General features: G+C 33.3%; 3 protein-coding genes across 4 annotated transcripts in view; 1 reads left to right on the top strand and 2 right to left on the bottom strand.

The window, feature by feature from the left end:
- Nucleotides 1-11,279, bottom strand: part of LOC132729445 (sodium-dependent glucose transporter 1-like) — a 35,691-nt gene extending 24,412 nt beyond the window's left edge. The window contains exons 1-3 of one of the 2 annotated variants that reach the window (XM_060715210.1): nucleotides 10,994-11,258; nucleotides 9,488-9,779; nucleotides 5,469-9,095 (exon numbers count right to left, since the gene is read on the bottom strand). In XM_060715210.1, coding sequence (XP_060571193.1) covers nucleotides 8,119-9,095; nucleotides 9,488-9,779; nucleotides 10,994-11,059 — 1,335 coding nt within the window. In that variant the 5' untranslated portion in view covers nucleotides 11,060-11,258 and the 3' untranslated portion in view covers nucleotides 5,469-8,118. Of the gene's footprint in view, nucleotides 1-5,468; nucleotides 9,096-9,487; nucleotides 9,780-10,993 lie in introns of both variants that reach the window. The other variant, XM_060715208.1, reaches the window with a different exon arrangement.
- A 3,177-nt stretch (nucleotides 11,280-14,456) lies between these two features.
- On the bottom strand, nucleotides 14,457-20,351 carry LOC132729444 (sodium-dependent glucose transporter 1A-like). The gene is made up of 3 exons (XM_060715207.1): nucleotides 20,040-20,351; nucleotides 18,317-18,608; nucleotides 14,457-15,941 (listed from the first exon to the last, which is right to left on the bottom strand). The coding sequence occupies exons 1-3, from the start codon at nucleotides 20,106-20,108 to the stop codon at nucleotides 14,977-14,979; spliced, it is 1,326 nt and encodes a 441-aa protein (XP_060571190.1). The 5' UTR covers nucleotides 20,109-20,351; the 3' UTR covers nucleotides 14,457-14,976.
- Nucleotides 20,352-20,420: 69 nt separating this feature from the next.
- LOC132729446 (reticulon-4-interacting protein 1 homolog, mitochondrial-like) lies at nucleotides 20,421-23,318 on the top strand (the record flags this gene model as incomplete). The annotated part of the gene is given in 4 exon segments (XM_060715211.1): nucleotides 20,421-20,496; nucleotides 22,150-22,348; nucleotides 22,733-22,849; nucleotides 23,167-23,318. Coding segments are annotated over 4 exon segments (489 nt in total), but the record flags the coding sequence as incomplete, so codon positions are not given.
- Nucleotides 23,319-24,112: the final 794 nt, after the last annotated feature.

Genomic DNA, 24,112 nt, shown 5'->3' with positions numbered 1-24,112 from the left:
TACTGTATGTATATTTGATCTATGTCTCATTAGCCGCTGTGAATAAACTTACTTTTTTCGGTTGGAAAAAATCTATTGTGGAAATTGCACAGAGGTAAATTATTACCGCTCTGTGCTTCAAACCTTTAAGGGCATGCCTAGTGACATGTCCGGGATCAGTACTCGATAGCGAAAGCTACAATTGTGCCTAAACGGACGAGTTGACCCTTTAATTATAACATCTCTCTGTTTATAATATATACATGTATGTATTACTATATTATATATATATATATATATATATATATATATATATATATATATATATATATATATATATATATATATATATATATATATATTATATATATATATATATATATATATATCCAAAATGTAAAGTTTAAAACAATACGGTAAAAATAGCGGGTAAAAAAAAGAATGAAGTGATGCCTTTTCCAGTTTACATTGCAATTGTTATTAACAAAACTGTAATAAATATTTGAAGAGAAATATCAACCGGTTTCAAACCCGTTAAAGGGATCTTCAAGATAATGACGTTAATAACGTCGCTTGGTAACGACGTCAAAACAGTGTAAAAGGACGTTACTCTCTATAACGTTTTTAAAAGGGACATAATAATAAGCTATAATATTATTGTTATATATATATCAAAGTATTTTGAATTCAATTCTGGTTTAAGAACGTTTATTTAAAACAGTTTCTTTCATTCTTCTTTTGAATGTGTCTGGTTCTCGCATTTTATAGGATTGGCATTATATTAAACTTTGGAGTGATGTCTTTTGCGCAAATGGCAATGTGTCGACTGACTGGTAATAATGCATTGTCTGGATTTCGTATATGTTGGTTGTGTAATGTTACTCGATTTCTTAAATTTGAAGTTTCTCCAATATAATCTTTGGAACAACCATTACATTTCAATGCATAAATTAGAAATGTAATTTATGCATTGAAATGTAATGGTTGTTCCAAAGATTATATTGGAGAAACTTCAAATTTAAGAAATCGAGTAACATTCACAACCAAACATATACGAAACTCCAGACAATGCATTATTACCAGTCAGTCGACACATTGCCATTTGCGCAAAAGACATCACTCCCAAAGTTTAATATAATGCCAATCTATAAAATGCGAGAACCAGACACATTCAAAGAAGAATGAAAGAAACTGTTTTTAATAAACGTTCTTTAACCAGAATTGAATTCAAAATAACTTTGATATATATATAAAAATAATATTATAGCTTATTATTATGTCCCTTTAAAACGTTATAAGAGTAACATCCCTTTACATTGTTTTGACGTCGTTACCAAGCGACGTTATTAACGTCATTATCTTGAAGATCCCTTTAACGGGTGAAACCGGTTGATATTTCTCGTTCAATTATTTTTTAACAGTTTTGTTAATAAAACAATTTTGCAATGTAAACTGGAAAAGGCATCACTTCATTCTTTTTTTCCCGCTATTCTATAATATATATATATATATATATATATAATATATATATATATATATATATATATATATATATATATATATATATATATATATATTTATTATATATATTATAAAGTATAAGCTCTAACTTGCCGTATATAAGCAAAAACGCTATTTAAATTTGCCGTAGCTTTTCGCCTTGCGGCTTCTTCAGCAGCATTTATTTCACATACAAATATATCAAAACAAAACAATGGAAGTGACGTACGTCAATGAACGACGCCCGCCGTGGCGTTGCGTTGCCGTCTGCCGCGTTTATTCTTTTGTATTAACTCCATACGGAGGTCTATAGGTTCTTAAATTTATTTTTCCACAAATTTTCTATTGTTTTTCTGTATTGGTCATTCCCGTATAGCTTTTCCAGCCCCATTATCGAAAAATCTTTAACTTGTGTGGTCATTCGTGTAAAAAATGCGCCGCCTGGATCGTTGTACTTGGTTTAAATAAATTTTATGAAGGTGTCTTTTGGGTACAACCGTTCCCCCTGTTTCTCCCAACATAAAATATAACGTTTACTCGCAACGCCTTACAATAAACTGCATTACAACAACCATCGTAGATTTGCACGTCTATGGATCTGATTTCGAACCTTATACGAGCCCCGTTCACACCAAAATGAATGTGTTCTGCTTCAATAACTTACGGACAAATCGCACACTTTTTGGATCTGCAAGGAGCACAGGAATTCGGCTGTTTGAAAAATAGTTTATTGTGTTTCTTATGAAACGAGAATGTCTTGTTAGATTTATTATCTTTCTAAAATGCCGCAATTGGTGGATTCGGGAATATTTCCTTCATTCTATCTGAGGGTGTAATTCCCAGGTAGGTGTTTTTTCGTACTTGATTTGTCCTACATTATTTCGGGAGCGCTCTGGAAAATGTCAGTACAAAAGGGGATTCTTTCATGTTTTCTTTAATCTTCATTATACTGTAATAGGTCACCTTCTTTTCTTACTATCTACTTTATTTAACATTCTGTTTCAATATGTCGATCTTCATAGCCTCGTTTCTGTAACTGAGTTTTAATATTTTCTCTATGTTGTTTGTAAGTCGATTCTTTTAGTACTATTCCGCTTAGGCACGGAGGCAAGTCCATATGGTTATTGAATTTTTTTGTCGATTTCCGGATGAGACGAATTTTTTATGCAAGTAACAGGTGTTTATCTGTGGGTTTAGTGGTATAGGTCTGTTATTAAAATAGCCATTCTGAATCTTCGTCATTACGTCGAGAAACTCAAGCTTTTCAAGCTGAATATCTTAATTCTAATTTTTTTCTTGGATGAAGGTTTTGATTCCCAAGCTCATTGGAATGTTTTAACGACTCGATACCGTGAGTCCAAAGGCCCCAAACGTCATCAACATACCGGAAATACTTCAAGCGGAAGTTTATCTGTTATCGTCATCAGCTGTGGATTCCCATGATCCAAGATATTAGTAGATGCCGTAATTCATCCCCCTAATTCGTGAGCCAATCGCTGTTTCTTCTCTGTCTGCGTAAATTTTCTTTCCATCAAATGAAATAGTGTTATTTCAAGGACAGTGTCCATTCATATTAAGAACATCTTTCTGTTGGTATTGTAGGGTTGGCACAAAATATTACAAGAACTGAAGACTCAAAGCAATGAAAAGAGCTCTTAAATAATGATACTTTAGTTATACGTCCGGCGGATAAGGGGGTCTGGTATCGTTGTTATGGATACAGAGGACTACAGAGGTAAACTTCAGGCCGAGATGACTGACAATGCCCCTTATATGGGAGGTGAACGAAGATAGAACGAAAACTATTGAAAACCAAAGTGAAAAAGATGGCAGATTGATATGTGCAAGAAAGGATCAATTTCAAAAGATTTAAAAAAAGGATATTTGACGTCGTCTGGTGGTACATCGGGTAAACTGCAAAGGTATTCCGAAACTGCATAAAAACAGGGGTGCCATTGAGAACAATAGTAAATGGGGAAAATCAATCCTACGGAGAAAATGGCAGAAATAGTAAGAAATGAGCTACGCGCCCATGTGACATCACTTCCCTTCATATATTAAAGACACATACTGATTTCTTAAGAAAATTAGAGAATATTAAACAACCACTTCCGGTAGGAACAATTCTTTTTCTGTTTAGACGTGAAAGCTCTGTACCCAAGTGTCCCACGGGCAGAGGCACGAGATGCGGTTTGCACGTGGCATTAAATCAACGTGCCAACCCTAACATACCCACAGAAGATGTTTCTTAATATGATGGACACTGTCCTTGAAAATAACACTATTCATTTGATGGAAGAAAATTTACGCAGACAGAAGGAACAGCGATTGGCCCACGATTAGGGATGAATTACGCATCTACGCATCTACAATATCTTGGATCATGGGAATCACAGCTGATTGACGATAACAGATAAACTTCCGCTTGAGTTATTTCCGGTATGTTGAACTGACGTTTGGGGCCGCTTTTTGGACTCACGGTATCACGAGTCGTTAAAAACATTCCATGGCTCTTGGGGGAAAACCTTCATCCACAGAATAAAAAATTAGAATTTAAGATATTCACTGAAAAGCTTGAGTTTCTCGACCGTTTAATGACGAAGATTCAGAATGGGCATTTTAATAACAGGACCTATACACTAAACCCACAGATAAAACAACCTGGTACTTGCATAAAAATTCGTCTCATCCGGAATCGACAAAAAAAAATCAATTACCATAAATGGACTTTGCCCTCCGTGCTAAAGCGAATATGTACTAATGAATCGACTTACAAAAACATAGAGAAAATAATTTAAAACTCAGTTACAGAAACCCGAGGCTATGAAGCCGACATAAATTGAAACAGAATTAAATAAAGTAGATAGTAAGAAAAAAGTGACCTATTACAGTATAAATGAAGATAAAAGAAAACCACTGAAAGAATTCCCCTTGGTAACTGACATTTTTCCAGAGCGCTCCCGAATGTAGGACCAAATAGTACGAAAACACCTACCTGAATTACACACCTCAGATAGAATGAAGGAAATATTCCCGAAATCCACCAATGCGGCATTTAGAAGAGATAATAATCTACAAGACATTCTCGTTCATAAGAAAACACAATAAACTATTTTTTCAACAAGCCGAATTCCTGTGCTTCCCATTGCAGATCCAAAAAGTGTGCGATTTTGTCCGTACGTTATTGAAGCAGACACATTCATTGGTGTGAACAGGGCCTTCGTATAAGGTTCGAAATCAGATCACGTGCAAATCTACGAATGTTGTGTATGGCAGTTTATTGTAAGCGTTGCGAACGTTATATTTATGTTGGAGAAACAGGGGATACACGTTGTACAAAAGACACCTTCTAAATTTGATCCAGAATACGAACCAAGTACAACGATCCGTTAGCGGCGCATTTTTACACCGAAATGACCACCACACAGTTAAAGATTTTTCGATAATGGGGCTGGAAAAAGCTATACGGGAATGACCAATACAGAAAAACAATAGAAATTTGTGGAAAAATAAATTAAGAACCTATAGACCGTATGGATTAATACAAAAGAATAACGCGGCAGACGGCAACCAACGCCACGGCGGGCGTCGTTCATTGACGTTACGTCACTTCCATTGTTTTGTTTGATATATTTGTATGTGAAATAAATGCTGCTGAAGAAAGGCCGCAAGGCCGAAAGCTACGGCAAATTTAAATAGCGTTTTTGCTTATATATATATATATATATATATATATATATATATATATATATATATATATATATATATATATATATATATATATATATATATATATATATATATATATATATATATATAATGATTACGATCGATTGATCCTGCATGGAATATTCGTATCTAATGTATACATTGCTCTGCTCTTAAACTTAAGGAAAATAAATGATTCATATAAAATTTAACTGTTGCTACAAACATAAATACGTTAACTCATCTGATAAAAGTAATAATTTAATGTAGAAATATGGTACCTCTTCTTATTTTTATCCATTATTTCCTCTTACAAAGAAAAACACATAACTATTAATGTACATAATAAAGCCGAATAAAACTACACGTTATACACCGTGGACCGTGACCTACATCTATGTAGATAACATCGTTATGTCTACATGTATTAAAGGCAAGTCGTTACAAATCTTTCTGTCGCTCCGATGTACGGAAAAACAGCGAACTGCATTTCCGTAATAGAGTAAACCGCTAATTGTAAGTGTTGTTTATGTTTTTGACTTCTAGTTCATTTAAGTTATATTTTTTAGAAAAACGAAAAATGTAGTTCCGTAGGCTTCTAATGATCTAAGCTGTTACAAAAAGAAAATTATATATACCCCGGTAGAATCTTTTTTCCCTGACAAAGTGAATTTGTAGAATACTGAACTTCAAAGGCATTAAATGCTCTCTCTACCTTTCGGATTTTTTAAAAGTGTATTAGAAAAATATCAACCCGTAATAAGAACTTGTCCTTCGTGCAACATATAGACTTCTGGTGGATTTCTAAAATCTGTATATCGATACTTTTTGAAAGCAGTGGAGCCCAAGGGCAAGAGATGGAGCCAAAGGTTTGATGTTGAGCGCAAGGCGATATTAATCTGGCGTATGAGGAGGAGAGTATAGTCTCTAAAATTTTATATAAAGCTATGGAATGTAAAATAGACATGATCAAGTGTTGAGTGCCTTTTAAAACAACTAAAAAGCGTGATATCCTTATAACCTTTGAGTAATAAATATTATCGGCAGGGTGTCACCTATGGCTGCCGCAGATTCCATATTTATGTTCCAAACTCGGATGTGGTCTCAATATTGAATCATATGCGTGGCATAATATCATGATTTTTGACATGGCTATGTAAATTTAAAAACACGTGTCCGTGTAAATTCGACAAAGTCGAATATTTTCGGTTCTACCGCGAACAAATTTTTCCGAGGAGGTGCGTGTAAGGCGATTGTTCTTGCCAAAATGTTATGTTTCTCGAAAAGTTAGATATTCAAACTGCAGAACAGAGACAAAATTATGAAATACACGGGACACATTAAATGGATCACTACTACCATTCAACTAAGAAGAGTTCATTTTACTATGACTTTCTGCAATCATTTGCTCTAACGTACACGTTCAGGTTTAACACAAATAAGCCACGTTTTTATAAAATTGAAAGACTTTTGTAAAGTGGGGAATCTCTATGAAAATGGTTCACAAAGTGTCAGTCGTTCTAAAGGATATAACTGGTGTTTCAGTTATGTTTCAAGATACTTATTCTCTCTTGTTTTGCATTGTTGTTTAGTTCATTATTATCCCTTCAAAGTGTAAATAGAACATTTTACTTTTATCATCAAGCAATGCATATTTTCAGTACAAATCTTGTTTTCGGATAAAAGAAGTATCTGTAAAATTCTGTTTGTTTATTCACAGAGTATCTATGAACAAAACAAACGAAATAAAAAGGCAGCAGTCGGTGTACGAACTACAATTATCAATAATTAATAGACCTAGTTATAGTATAAGTAAATTATTATATTATCATATTTCTCGGGCTTCATATTATAGTACGCCTAGTTTAACTTTGAAAGATTTTTTTTAGAAAATAATAAACAACGCTCTTTAAGCCAACTAAATGTCGCCTTGCGCTCATGCAACAACCGACCTTTCGCTCCATCTCTTGCCCTTTGGCTCCACTACTTTCCGAAAGAAATCCATATAAGAATTTAAGAAATCAAGCAGGAGAAGTTTATTTTGCACAAAAGACTTGTTCTTGTTACGTGTTGATATTTGTCTAAAACACTGTTTCAAGAAATCCGAAGTGTAGAGCGTTTCCATTTTTGAAAGTTCGATATTCAACAAATCGTCGTTCATTTCGTCAGGCAGGTTTAATTTAATTTTCTTTTTGTAACAGCTAAGATCATTGGAAGCCTTGAACAATCCCATATTTCGTGTTTTTTTTTCGAAAAAAAAAATACAACTTAAATGAATTACAAGACAAAAACATAAACATTACTTACAATTAGCGATTTAAATCGGCCTTCCGCTGGGTCTCGGAAATGTCGTTCGCTCGTTTTTCCGTACACCACAATTTTGAAGTGGAGCGACAGTTTGCCGGGCGTGTTTCTAAAATCATTTAAGTACATGACAATTCCCACGTTATAAAACATTACATGTAATTTGATAATACACATCATATGAAAGTTTTACTTGTAAGGTAGACAACCAGATCAATAATTGTTTATAGTGTCCATCTGTCGCATACAATAGGCCTATAGATTCTCATCACTAATATATATATTGAATTAGGTTAAAGGTTTGCTCACAATCAGATTAAATTCAGCTCTAAACATGCTAAATAACACTCCGCTACATGAAAGAAATAAGTAGATCTTTCAGGTACCCCTCCCCCTCCCCTACAAATGCATTTCAAATGTGATAGAGAACAAGTACTAAAAGTTTAAAGTGAATATCTTTGATACTTTCTGTTCGTTACATATTTCCTACACAGTTATCATTTAGTGCATTTGCTGGCTTTAATTTGGGGATAATCACTTGTTTAACATATATTTTTGAACTATTTGTATTTGGTATATAATATTCATACTTAGATAAAATTGAAAATAAAATGATGTTCAAATGTTTTATGTGTTTACGACTAATTCCATTTCCTTTACTTTTTTACAACGCTCCCCGATTCTAAGGAATCCGGCACTGAAAATTAAAACTATTCCTACTAACTGTAGAATATACAAAACTGATTTAGGTCCATACAAATCGTACAGTTTTCCACCGATCCATATAAAACTCAAGTCTCCAAAACTTCCAGCAAACTGTATAATCATTAAGCACATTCCGCTTATTTCGATTAGAGTATTTCCATATGCAATACCGCTTGGATATAGAGGTGATATCAGGAATCCTTCAAACGCTGTACAATACCATAACAGTGAAGGACGTAGAGACGCGTACATATTTAACATTGAAGATGACATAAGGTGCATAAAAACTTGAAATAAAAACAGCTTTCTTATTGGCATATAACTAGAAAGCACTGATCCCACAAGTCTTCCAATCGTAAGTCCCAGCCAAAAGGTCATATTTAGATAGGACGCTTCTGACTTTGAAAACCTAAAAACTGTGACACTAAAAGATCGAACAAACTGTCCAAACATCTCCATACCACCTACCAGCGTAAAATAATATAGAAACAAAACAGTGAGGATATAAACACCATAACAAAACTGTCCATTAGAATATGTAGCAGGATTAATCATTTCTTTGAATGTTAATTTCTTGGATGAAGACTCTGATGAAGTTTTAACTCTTTTATATCCTTTGCAAAAGTAACGGTTAAAATGAAAACGGTAAAATGCCAGAGACAGTAACATTGTTGCAATTCCTATAGCAATATATGCAATATGGACTCGTGTTCCTTTAATAACCTTGAAATCTTCCTTATTCTTGTTGGGGCTTTTCTGTTTTGGAAATTGTACGACAGCAAGAAATGGATTTACAACTAGGGGGACCAGTAATGCACCGATTCCATACCCAACATGAAGTAACTGAAGAGAAACCGCCGTCTTTTCTGGCCAAAGCATAATCACAGACCTGATACCAGCTGTAATGAAAATCAAATAATATATTTTGACAGTAAGACAATCAAAGGTCCTTGTGAATAGCTTACATTGTAGTTAACATCTTTATTTATTCTTTCTTCTTAATATGTTCTCCGTTTAGTTTATAGACATATGCATATATATGTAGTATATAGACCCATGATATAAAGCTATTAACATTATAAGAAAATAAAGTTCCAATTAGAGTGCTAAATATTTGTTATAGGATTATATGTTGCTTTTTACTTATAAGCTATTATTTGTAAGTTTGAGATATTTCAGCATTTACCTCGATGATAGTGGTATATGATTATTTCACGAGTGCTCAAAGAAATTATAAATGTTTGCGATTTATACATCTTAGTTCAGGACTAATTACAGAAACATCACTCACCAATTCCGATGACACCACTACAGACGCCAAGGGCAAAATAATGGAACCAGAGTGTGTTAATCGTGTACGTGTACGGTACAAGTATTATAGCCAATCCTGCTATTGTCTCTGATAGGGCTATTAATAAATCTAGGGAGTTGCTACATTTGTCAACTAAAATTCCACCAATCAAAGCGCCGAAGAACCCGCCAGCACCACGCCCACTGACTGATCTAGAAACCTCCTCGTATGTTGCACTGAATATTATTTTGATGTCAATCATTGTTGGACCAGGTATTTCTAAATAAAATCCCTATAATAAAATAAAATATGATATAAATGTTGAAAAGATTAATAAATTTTGACATAATTTTACATTGAATATCCATTGGTGTAAAAAGTATATTTTCAAATCGTTAACCATATTATATAGTAAACATATTTATACATTTCACCATCCTTTTTATGTAATATCTTATACAATTACACAAAATTTTGGCAATTTCAATCTGCCAATCTTAAAAGAGAAAGGATTTAGATATGTATATCCCTCTATTATTGTACTTAATCGTATCGGCATTATCCACCGTATCCCCCAATGACGTCATCCAAGGGCGACAACTTGAATACGGTCTTAAATGAAAGGGTCTATAGCAATAAGAATCAATGTATAGAAAGCATATATCTCTACATAACTTGTAAGCAGAATACTTATTTCACATATTATGAAATATAACCAATGAACTTTCAGCGTTCGAACCACGTCATGTTCCAAAAGAAATCACGGATCTAATCTTATAAATTTAGCCTCGTTTATGTCTCCATGTTTCCAGATTCCAAAACATCCATATAAATTGCATATAATAACCCATAAAGTCACGTTTTCTATCTATCTATATATTAAATGCATAACATACTACATTTACCCTAGTATTAAAAAACGAACAACATATCAATTCCTTATTGTTCTTGAAGGGACAAAGTTATGTGGTGTGAACAGAAATGTAGATATATATTATTGAGAACAATGCTGATTCTATTCGACTCGTTCACAGCTGCAAAACCTATATTGGATTCTGCTAACGCCTCGTCCAAAATAAGTATGACAGTATGTATTCTTCCAATAGAATTCAGTATTGTACTCTACAATGTATAATAACCTGTTTAATAATGTATATCAACAACTGAACAATGCGGTTGTAAATTGATCACTTCAAATGGTGGTTTTACATAACTTTTAACAACGTGTTAAAATTTGTTTAAAATACCCCTTTAGACATAACAACGTGTACTCTAGTCTCAGCAATACGTCGCAAGAGTTAGTGATATGCGTTTCGTTTGTTGAATCCATTGTCTCTGTTTTGTCAAACTCCACAGTGATTACCACACAGGGCAGACTGTACTGTTAAGGGGAGATCACTGCGTAGGAGATTGCTGTTTTGGTCTTGTTAGTTTTATGACATAAATGTTATATGTAATACTAGTTTTTAAAAAAGGCAATAAAGTAACCGTAACTATGTAACTCACCATCGATCCCCAGACCAACGTCAACATAATCACCTTGTTTATTTTATTTATATCCTGAAACACCATTGTTTTTCCTTGATAGTGAATTTCTCCGCTGAATTCTAATTTCTAATATATTTTAATACACCACATAAAAGAAAATCTAGGACCAGTTTTATGTTAAAGGACACATCTATACTTTATGTTTTATGTTTCATTGATCCGTAAATACAACACGTGTTCAATATTATAAGGCTATGATATGTATGTGAAAGATGGCGTTTTCTTTTTTAAAGTCAATGAAGCATAGCTATTAATTAATTTATCAATGGCCATTACACAAATGCGCACCATTGGAGAAAGGTATCATTGTACAGGAACTTTAATATGGATCGTAAAACTCTCCGTATATGTTTATATGTAATTGCATTCAATATTCATTTCGATTATTACATTACGGCTGCATTCTGTTATACAATTGATAATCTTATAATATTGCATTGTATAAATAAGCAAGTGACAATTTTATCATTACTTTACACTTAGTGTTATTAAAATATTACACTTTCACTGTACGTAATGAATATAATATTAATTAATATACATGTAGACACTATTATTATATACTATATACTTACACTGAAATAAATATGCCGACACTTATGAATGCATGTATACGAACACTATGGTAAAATATGGGCAATGTAGTAAATACAGTGTACACTGTTACTAGTATTCATACTCTGTAATGAATCTCCAGACACTGTATTGAATATAATTACACTATCATAAACATAAGTACATTGTAATAAATTTAATATACTTGCATATACCGACACAGTTATACATATAAATTACACTGTCATAAACATGATTATAGTGTAGTATACTGTAATAAATTTACATACGTTGTAATAAATAAAGGGACACAGTAATAAATACATTAACTGTAATACTTATACGAGTGGTGAAGGTTGCCGGTCCCTCACCGCCGTCTGTTTGGATCATGTCAGGGACGTTAAATTCTTTCATGTGAGGAAACTATCCAGCTAGCTAACTGAAGGGCGGTGATTCTACTCAGCCGTCTGCTCGAGTCAGAAATAATGCACAAAGGGGCACCTTAAATATAGGTCTTCCTCCACAAGTAAGGTCTGAAGAAAAAAACTTACACTTTAATTAATATACGGACAACTAAAATTACACGCACACTAAAATATACGAACACTGTAATAAATGTAAGGAAAGTGTAATTATATTCATTGTAATAAATATACGGACACTGTAATAACAATGTTAACACTGCAATGAACACATGAATATCGATGAGAGAATGTATATACAATGTCTTATCAAAAGTGAACGGGGCAATTTTGATTAATGCACGATTTATTTCACTAATTACTATAGTGGCAACAGATGTTGAAATGATTGTGATATGCACATATTTCATCGATTGGCTGGATAATTGTAGCTATTGTAGACCGTAATGTATAGAGGATATTTTTGTGAATGTGTAATTTTTTATCTACCACAAAGTTTGATTTTTCAATATTATAAAGAGAGCAAAACTTTCTCACTTTAAAAAGAGATGTATGAAATAAAAACATTTCACCTCCTTTGTTATAAATTATAAACCGTAAAAATATAAGATATTTGATCAACTAGTTGGATTGTATAAATTCACTTATGTTATATTCAGATATGTTACTGTAGTGGGACCTACCTACAACATATGTTTATGTCTAAAGAACACACAATGGGTTAAAGCAACTAATATTCAATAAACCTAATTGCAACAACATAACTATAAACAAACCCTATAGTAGCAAAATACATCTCTGTCCAATGAGACCTACATGAATAACAGAAGCGGATTTCAATTTGACTTTACATCCAGTATTATGCGATTATAACTATCTATAACTGTTTCCCGAGTTGGTGTAAGAAACTATGATGAATATCAGAGTCATTCAATAAATGAGCCGCGTCATGACAAACCAACATAATGTGTTTGCGACCAGCATGGATCCAGACCAGCCTGCGCTTCCGCGCAGTCTGATCAGGATCCACGCTGTTCGCTTACAAACCATATTATAAGTAGAGAAACTGATAGCGAACAGCATGGATCCTAATCAGACTGCGCGGGCTGGTCTGGATCCATGCTGGTCGCAAACCGTCTTTGTTGGTTTTGTTCCGACGCGGCTCAAATGAACAACCCGGGAGTATTTTCATACAAAACATTACACACTTGGGATGCCGAATACTACGGATGAGAACTCACCGAGCATGTATAAATTCCCAAATATTTAGAACAAAACTGTACACGTACCTGAATCTATAATAATTTTCAATACTTATCTGATGGTCTCACTTTTTAAATTTCTCACACAAGATTAGCTTCTTATAGGTCCGACATTCGACAAACATTTCATAATTATAACATTATTACTATATCAATTATTTAGGTTTCTTTCTTTTTAAACTGAATACCACAAATTTACAAAAAACAACCTTTTTATTTTTGTTGTCTCTAAAAGTCTAAAAAAGTTACTCATTAGCCAATTACCACTTTTGTTGCTCTTTGGTAATTTGTAGTTATTGTGATTTAGTATTATAAAGATACTACATTGTTTTCATTTGAGCCGCGTCACGACAAAACCAACATAAAGGGTTTGCGACCAGCATGGATCCAGACCAGCCTGCGCATCCGCGCAGTCTGATCAGGATCCATGCTGTTCGCTTACAATCCCTATTACAAGTAGAGAAACCGATAGCGAACAGTATGGATCCTGACCAGACTGCGCGGATGGCAGGCTGGTCTAGATCCATGCTGGTCGCAAACCCATTATGTTGGTTTTGTTGACGCGGCTCATTTTGCTTCTTAACTGCGGAATAATTTCACATTCAGTTCTACTTTCTATACAGGGGACAAGCATCAAACAAGCTCTAAACCATTATCCCAACGTTATAAGCTCACGTTTGACCTTTCTAAAGATGGAAAAAAATATTCATTTCCGGGGAACAATGTGCCTTTAAAAACAAAACATCAACAGTTAAGTTCCGCGGAATATTGTTACTATCTGGAATTCAAAGTAAAAAGATAACAAACCTCTTGGCTCACGTTTTTATTTATTCAAATATATTGTAAGCATTTTATATCATAAAATAAACTGTGTTTCACAATAAAATATATCGTATCCTCATGTAAACATATACCATGCATAAAGTGAAGAATTATAACATTTAACAGATCACGAAGGCTAAACATATAATAGACCAGAGCTGTGTCTGCTCCAGGAATTCAAACAAATTAGTTCATCAAATCAAAAAAAAAAAAAAAAAAAAAAAAAAAAAAAAAAAAAACCAACAAAAAACGTAAAAATCTGTGCTTAAGTCAGATTGGTCAAATAGGGGAATTTAAACAGCTTTCAAAATACCAAGTGTTTTTATCGCCCAAAATTGAGGATTATTTTACATATTCACACTTACAAAAATGCGCCGTTAATATGATAATTTTAAGGTGTATACAACTATATATATGCTGCAAAAATATTTCTGAACTTAAAAAAGAATAGTTCAAAAATGCTGGTATGAAAGAAATATAGTAGCGATCTGCTTTTAAAGCGAATGGCATACGAACAAAAATATTGCCAAACCCTACCTAAAGTACCAGCATAATTATAGCTGTTCTGGAACACTTTACTCTGTTGACGTACAATTAATGGTGCAACTCTTTCGAGAATCGATCAAAAGATCGTGAAAACTATGCAATTTTACCGGTGAAAAAAAATATACAGTAAAAATATTTCATAAGATACAGCCTCATATACTCTTTAATGTGTTTGTACAATTTCAGCAGTACAATAAAACTAAATCATATATCCTATATATGCTTACTTGATATTGAACGATTTATAAGTTGCATGTTGAGTTAATAACATAAAGTAATTCATGATCAATAACACATGGCGGAATCTCATTATTTGATTTCATGGAACACAGTTTTAGATACTCACAGTCTTAACCTGAGAAGCAGACGAAAATTTTGATAAAATTCTGAACAGCACGAGACTTATGACCACAATCCAGGCAGCTACACTAGCTGCGTGTAGTACCGAGGCACCTCCATATATATCGTACATCTTTCCTGCCGTCCATAAATATGTCAGATCACCGAAACTCCCAGCGAAAACTATAACCATTAAACATACACCAGATAGATTCAATATATTGTGACCATAGGCGACACCTAGTGGATATAATGGTGCGATAATTAGACCTTCAACTACTGTTAAAAACCAAAATATTTTCGGATCAGCTAGTGCGTATTTATTTAATGTTATAACTGACAACAGATGTAGACCTGTTTGGACGAGAATTAGTGTCCGAACATGCACAACACGTGCAATAAATGCACCTAATAATCGTCCTACAGTAAGGCTCACCCAAAACAAAGTGTTCAGATAAGACGATTCCGACTTTCCAAGATGGAAAACATCGACAGAAATGGTTCTAACAAATGTCCCAAATATCTTCTCCCCGCCTACAACATTAAAGAAATATACAAATAGTAAAACTAAGGCTCCTAGCCCATAGTAGAAATTCCCATTGGCATAAGAGGCAGGGTTGATCATCTCTTTAAAAGATTTAGGTTTTGATGATGTTGATTGCGTAGGTCCTTTGACAACTGATGATCGTTTATCTGTCAATTGAAACAAAAAGAATGGAACTGCCACACAACACGTGAAGACCCCAATACCAAGAAACGCTAGATGAGCACGTGACTCTTTGATCACGTGATATTGAGGCACTGGGTTGTCACTATTGGTCTGTTCTTTTTCAATGACTGCAAGGAATGGGGAACAAATAAGCGGCCCTAAAAGGGCGCCAATTCCAAAACCCATGTGTAACAACTGTAGCACTATCGAGCTGCTGTCCTTCCAAATTTCCAGAGCAATTCTAGTTCCACCTAAAAAGATATATAAATATGAATATTACATCAATTAATGATGCAAAGTAATACCTAATGTTCGCAACGTATTACTAGTACTTTGAAAATCTGGATCCCGTACAAAACCGTTCTTGTATGTTTTGGTTTGAGATAATAATGAAGTTTTTATGTTCAGCTAGTGACGGCCTATTATTCAAATAAATAAGCTATAAAATCGTAGGTTTGTATTTCTAGAAACAGTTTGCAATATTAAAGCAAAGATATAATGGTAACAATCATTGAGTATACAGTAAAAAAAACTTTATTGAATACAAGACATGAATCAGCTGACTTGAAAACCGTCAACATATAACTGAAACTATAAATGGAATTACCCGGCTGTCTATATAATGATAATGTTTAGGGGATTTCAGTAACAGAAAAAAAATGAATAAGCAACAGTATAGAGCCTGGTAAGACTGACTATATACTGCCAGTGACAAAGTACACCCTTTTTATTGCCGTACATTTAGATCTCAATTAAAAGAATATTAATTTTAAAATGAAATGTATGTATCAATACACGAATATGTATTATACAATTCATGTTTTAGGCTGTGTATTTAGATAAAGTTTAAGACACGTAGTAAAACAAGATTTAAAGATCGCTATCCTATAAACTAACACTATAAACGCTGTTGGAAGCAGCATATACATCGCATACTTCAACCATTTACAATAGATGAATGTTATAACAATATCATTGTGTACACCGGTCTTGTCGATATTTGAGACCGGTGTGTATACAATGATAACAATATACATGTCAGCGTTACTCGCATGTACAGTGTTTAGATTATCCATATGTTACACTTACAGCGTAACTGATCAAGTACACAGTTTGTTAACAATGTTGCAAGTACATCCGATCATAAAGTACGGTGTTTAACTTACCCATATTAACGGCATTACTAGTGCATCCAATCATAAAGTACAGCGTCTTATCCATATTATAAACGGCGTTACTACTACATTCAACCATAAAGTACAACGTTTAACTTATCCATATTAACAGCGTTACTATAAAATTCAATCATAAAGTACGGTGCTTAACTTATCTATATAAACGACTTGACTAGTACATCCAATCATAAAGTACAGTGTTACACTTACCCATATTAACGGTAATACTAGTACATTCAATCATAAAGTACGGTGTTTAACATACCTATATTAACGGCATTACTAGTACATCCAATCATAAAGTATGTGGTGTTTAACTTACCCATATTAACGGCATTACTAGTATATCAAATCATAAAGTATATGGTGTTTAACTTACCCATATTAACGGCATTACTAGAACATCAAATACTGAAGAACAGTGTTTAACTTACCCATATTAACGGCATTACTAGAACATCAAATAATAAAGAACAGTGTTTAGCTTACCCATATTAACGGCATTAGTAGAACATTCAATCATTAAAGCACGGTGTTTAACTTACACAAATTAACGGCATAACAAGTACATCCAATCATAAAGTAAGGTGTTTAACTTACCAATATGAACGGCATTACTAGTACATCCAATAATAAAGAACAGTGTTTAACTTACCCATATTAAAAGCGTTACTAGTGCATCCGATCATAAAGTACGGTGTTTAACTTACCCATATTAACAGCGTTACTATAACATTCCATAATAACGAACGGTGCTTAACTTACCCATATTAAGGACGTGACTAGTACATCCAATCATAAAGTATGTGGTGTTTAACTTACCCATAATAACGACATTACAAGTACATCAAATACTGAAGAACAGTGTTTCACTTACCTATATTAACGGCAATACTAGTACATCAAATAATAAAGAACAGTGTTTAGCTTACCCATATTAACGGCATTAGTAGAACATTCAATCATTAAAGCACGGTGTTCAACTTACACAAATTAACGGCATTACAAGTACATCCAATCATAATGTACAATGTTATCTTACCCATATTAACGCCATTACAAGTACATCCAATCATAAAGTAAGGTGTTAAACTTACCCAAATTAACGGCATTACAAGTACATCCAATCACGGCATTACAAGTACATCCAATAATAAAGAACGGTGTTTAACTTACCCATATTAACGGCATTACTAGTGTATCCAATCATAAAGTACGGTGTTTAACTTACCAAAATTAACGGCATTACAAGTACATCCAATCATAAAGTACGGTGTTTAACTTACCCATATTAACGGCTTTACTAGTACATCCAATCATAAAGTACGGTGTTTAACTTACCCATATTAACGGCATTACTAGTATATCAAATCATAAAGTACGGTGTTTAACTTACCCATATTAACGGCGTTATTAGTACCTCCAATCATAAAGTACTGTGTTTAACTTACCCATATTAACGGCGTTACTAGTGCATCCAATCATAAAGTACAGCAACCACACATAATCTATTGTTGGTACATGCGGCACCATGGAAATACACATGCCTGCGATTGTAGTTCCAATAGCTATACATACATCTAAATGTCGCTCGAACTTGTCAACAAGTAAAGCCCCAACTAAGGCTCCAAGAAAGCCACCGACCCCTCGTCCAGCAACAGACCTAGTAATTGCCTCGTAGTTGGTATTGTAAATTAACTTGAGATCTATCATTGAAGGTCCTGATACTTCCAGGTACAAACCCTGCAACAGATACGTGTAGGTACATTAAAATACTTATAACAATTATAAAGATACCGGGGTTTATTAAAATATAGGTTCAGTCGTTCATGTTAACATTGTTTAGTTTTAAAACTGGGATAGTAAATATCAAATTTATCTAAACTCTATGATACAACGGACTTAAATTACTCTCTGCGCGAATACACAATTTTTATTTCGAAATTATGAATATTATAAGCTAGCTCCGTGATTTATTTTAACTTCCGCATTAGAAATGGGAACGGGTATAGGGCCTAGTCAAAATATATTGACGTGCCAAAGCTAGATTCTGATTTTTTCTGGGTCAGAATATCGCTTAATAGAGGGGAGATATTTCCTGTACACATAATGGCACAATTTCTCATTACCGTTGTACGATTACATGAAGTTGGACTATTATATGGGTCCCTATTTATAATGGGTTGAGTTAAAATTAAGTACCGCTCAAGTCGGTGTTAGGGGGTGTGAGGTGTGTTGCATTTTTCATTACCCCTCATATACAGACTCAATCAAACCAAGCATGCAATTTTCATATAATTTTAATGCTTCAAATTTTCCAGATTTTTGGATTAGTGTCAGATATAATTTGATCATTAAATGCTCGCATGCATGCAAGCTGTTGAAGCGGACAACATTACAATTTAGGAAGTAGATCTATCTATACACATATACTGTCTGAAATGGAGAAATGAGAAAGATTTGAAATACAAATTTCAGTTAAGATAAAACATGATATAAATTATATACATACAAGCTTAAGATGTTCCTCAGTTACACCACGGATTTATATGATATAAATCCGTGGTTACACCTATCAAACATTGTGGTGATCACAAATACGTACATGCACTGCTTTATATAAACATTGCAATAAACCTATATTATGTATAATATTTTTATCAATGAATAATTCACAACTTGTATTCTGTGATAGAACATCAGATAAAATATCTAATTTTGAGCTTTCCGGCATTCGATCAGCTCATAAAATTAGTCTTGTCGGTATATATAGCATATATATCACAGGAACTTGAAATTCTATCACTATTAACGATAATATGCAAAATATACCCCCTATATACTATAAATTTTTTTATAGTATATAGGGGGTATATTTGGATATTATAATTAATATTGGTTATTTGATAGAATTTCAAGTTCCTGTGATATATATATTGCCATTTACTGTACGGAAGATCCTTCAAGTTCTGTCCCAGTAAGAACTTAATAACTATCAAATGAAGTTATTCTATGATAATTGGGACAATTTAGTCGAATGCCCATTTAGCTGTGATAAGTTGGACTATATCTGTTTATTTAATTATTTTGTAATTACAATCACGGATTTCCAATGTTATGTAATGCGACAAACAATTAATTGCAAACACCTGAAGTATACTGTACTGTACATACCTTTGTTATCCATGCCATGAATATCATAAATGTCTGACATATATGCCGGACCGTCACAGGTTGTCCCATCTGAATACTATATTCAATATACTGTATTTATCTATAATACTGTATAAAATCGTGACACTGTTCAAAAACCTACATGTACATGAAACGGTTTGTACTTGTAAAATTCATTAAAATCAACGTCTCAGATGATACCATTAGATCTATAGTATGTGTCAAAGTAATTTAATATCAAAGTTTAAAATATTGATTTTTATTTCCATTTAGATCAAATTCATCATATATGTTATTTCTCTCGCCATTCAGAACACGTATTGTTGATAGGTCAAATTGATTGAGTTAAAATGTATGTCTGCACCGCCGGTTTTGTGTCATTAAAAAGGTCATAGGTCATTCAAGTTGAAGGTTGTTGGCGATAAAATTTAATGTTATGCAAGTTAATATCGCACAGGTATGGTATTTTAATGAATTTATAACAAAAATAAATTGAATTAAGCACTTCTTTATTGTCGTGACTAAGAAGGACAGGCAAATATATGCAAACAACTGCTTAGTTATAAATCTTTTTTGCAGTTTAGTCCTCAAAATTATTCGACCCCAAACAGTTATAACAGTTGTAGCATAAAATGCGATATAAAAATGATACCGATATTTGATTGATTTAGCCTAAATCAGTTAAGTGCAGTCATATCGAGTATACAACAAGTCGCACCATAGTTCTTTCCAACTTCCTTTCTGTCAAATCCCTGGCTAGGAGTAGGATTCCAATATATCAGACGTTTATGTCTGTCCAGCCTGTTGCTTTGCCCAGAAGCAAAAATATCTCAAAGCGACGTCATATTTATAGGACTAGCTAGGATTAGGACTAGTCTCAATTTTTCAACGGCAAGACAGACCGATTTTATAATCTGATATTTCATAGATGTATGTCTGTCGCGAAGGGCGACCATCATATATATAAAAAAAAGCCCTAAAGCGCATAATTTGTTGGGCTAGGATTAGGACCACAAACTTGGGATGTGGAGCTCCAACCCTTGAATTCCAAATAAAATGCATTTTTAGTAATTTTACACATTATACATGTCTTCCACATTATGTCTGTGGGGAGGACATAGGCAATCAGCATGTCAAGTCACTTAGAAAACCTTAAAAGTGCTTAGAAAACCTTAAAAGTGAAATAAACAGGGAAGCACTAACTTGGTATTTATAATTCGGGTACAACTCTATCATAGGTGTACTCTCAGTATTTTGTCATGAATAGAATAGTGTTTATTTCCAATTATGGGCATACAATTACATAAAATAAATTTCAGTACATAAGATGTAATTGACATAAACAAAATAATAAGATAACACAAGCTAATTCTGATTTGATAACACAATTAAAAAGGACTAGTAACTATATGCATTCAAAAAAGGCATTTTAAATGACAACACATAAAATTAAAAAGCCTCATCAAATAACTAACCCACAATATCTTTGGAGATGCACATTGACAAAGACTAATGATGTTAATAAATAACTATAATTACTAATTAAGCATAGAAGTTCTATTTATTGTTGAACTTTATAAATGTACTTGACTAAAATGCCCATTAATTCAATCAGCTATTGACCTATAAGCTGATAAGTGCATATTAAATTGTTTTACACACATTTGAAGGTATTTGAACATCATGTGTGATCGTGCAGAAAAATCTTTGACCTCATTCAACAAAAACTGAAATACTTTTTCAGCTTCACACAAAATATGCAATATAAAATTCATCAATGAAATTCAATGGAGACATATAGGAAACATTATAAGTAAGCCAATAATACCCCTTGCTATATACTTAAGTATATCAACAGGGTAGTCAGTTTTTTCTCCCACTTACCAAATAGCCCTTACTGCATTAGTTACATTATTACTAGAACTTTGAATCTTAATAGTTTTCCTAAAATCTACGTTTCCTACATTTTTTTCAGGTTTGATTTTATTGAAATATTTTTGCACATCTGGTGGCTTGCAGCTTTTAGATTAATTAATGCTGTCTACGTTTAGGCTATGTTACCTCTAGCCAGACTCAGATGGTTAATATAGTTTCATATATATATTTTCAGTTTTTGTATTTAAACAAAATGAAACTTGGTGTTCTGAAGATATCGACTGGCTGCCTACAATGTTGTATGTTGAGGTCAGTGTCCAGACAGATCAAGATGACTTCAAACCTCTGTCTGGTGAGACATTGTAGCACTTCCACAGGTGTGAGGAGGAAAATGAAACCTAGAATGAAGGCATGGCAGATTCATCAGTACGGAGGTACTCATTTAAATTAATACATTTAACTTAAAATGTATCAAATAAATGTAATTGCTGTATAGTCTGATTTCTATAAAATGCTCAATCATTTTTTAAAATAAAAAAGTATAGTGATTTTGGGTATGAAATAAATAGGGCTGAGCTATGTTATAGCAGATCAGACTTCAAAGTGATTTATAAGTGACTTAATTTCAAGTTCTTGTGCATTTACAAATGATAGATGTGTTGTGTTTTTTGTTAGAGTAGTGTGTGTTTCTTAAAAACTTATTTGACCTAAATTGAGATAAGTTATGATCTTTGATGAATTACATCTTGAATCTACTTATACTTTTGGTTTTTAGGTAATTTCTTTTAATTATTGTTTGTTTTTTGTTTTTGTTGTAGGAAATGAAGAGCTAGTATTGTCAGAAACGGCAAAGATTCCCGAGATAAAAAATCCTAAAGATATACTTATAGAAATACATGCTGCTAGTGTTAATCCTATTGATGTAAGAATGAGAGGTAAATTATTACTGCTCTATAGTCTATTTTCTTTTGTCAATTTCTCCATGATTTTGATCACATCATATCCTATTGTTTTCAAATTTTAATTTTATTTTTGATTTTGAATTTTAAGAGTTACTTTACCCAAAGTGTTGCATCATGGCACATTTACAAATAATCAACACTACCTGAGAGACTCAAAGATCAACATCTTGTAAGATCCTCACTTAGTTATATTCCACTTTAGTTGAATAGGAGTTCTAGATCAAGATTGTATATTGTAATATTAACCCTTATAGTTTATATATGTATTGATGTCTTTCTTTATTTAACAGAGGGCTATGGTAGTACTGTTGTTAATCAAATGAGAAAATGGTTTGGAACTTCTTCAGGGGGATCGGAATTCCCTCTCACTCTGGGACGGGACTTTTCTGGTGTAGTAAAACAAACAGGGCATGGTGTGTCAAGGTATAAACCTGGAGATGAGGTGAGATATGATGAAGACTTTAAAAAAAGTATGTAAAAATGATATGATTAGATTGGCAAGATCTCAAAGTTACTGTGTTAAAGCAAACAGCAATATTATCTTGTCTATGTTATTGAGCCGTGGAGCCATGTCTGTGCATAGAGAGCTGGACCAGTCTGCACATATGAACTTGACCTGAAACTGAGAGCAAAGTTCATGTACATGTTCATAAATATGGACAATGCCATCTTAACATTTGATAAGGAAACAGATATCAATAGTTGAAGAATAATGCACAGTTTGAGTTCAAATGTGCAGGAGTATGATCACAATGACCGATAGGCCTGAGTAATTAATTACAAAGCATTTGAAAGATAAACCATACATTATTCTACAACAATGCACTCAGAATTATTTTCTTGGTCCCTCAATGCTGTGGGTTCAAATCCCGACAGGGACTTTGGATTCTTTGATGTGAGGAAACTATACAGCTAGAGTGGTTCTACTAAGGTGCAAATGTGTGTCTAAAATAATTCATGGAAAAGATCCTGAGGTCCTCCTCCACCAGTAAAATTGGAAAGTAGCCATATGACCTGTACCGTGTTGGTGTGTTGAAAAAAAAATTCATTTGGTTTATTGAAGTCTTATCTGATGACGTGCAAGCATTTGCTTTATACGCTGTGCATGTATCATGTAATAATGCACTTAATTGAGAAGTGAAGAATGTTAGAATTTAAGATAACCTTTTCAAAAGTGTCAACAGTGCAAGAAAATGTATATTTGCACTAGACACTTTTAACCTGGATCCTTGCACC

This window comes from Ruditapes philippinarum, unplaced genomic scaffold (genome assembly GCF_026571515.1).
Source record: "Ruditapes philippinarum isolate M1 unplaced genomic scaffold, ASM2657151v2 ctg9021_1_1_1_1, whole genome shotgun sequence".
Lineage (NCBI taxonomy): Eukaryota > Metazoa > Mollusca > Bivalvia > Venerida > Veneridae > Ruditapes > Ruditapes philippinarum.
The sequence above is the reverse complement of the archived record's forward strand: the minus strand, read 5'-3'. Positions and strand labels throughout refer to the sequence as shown.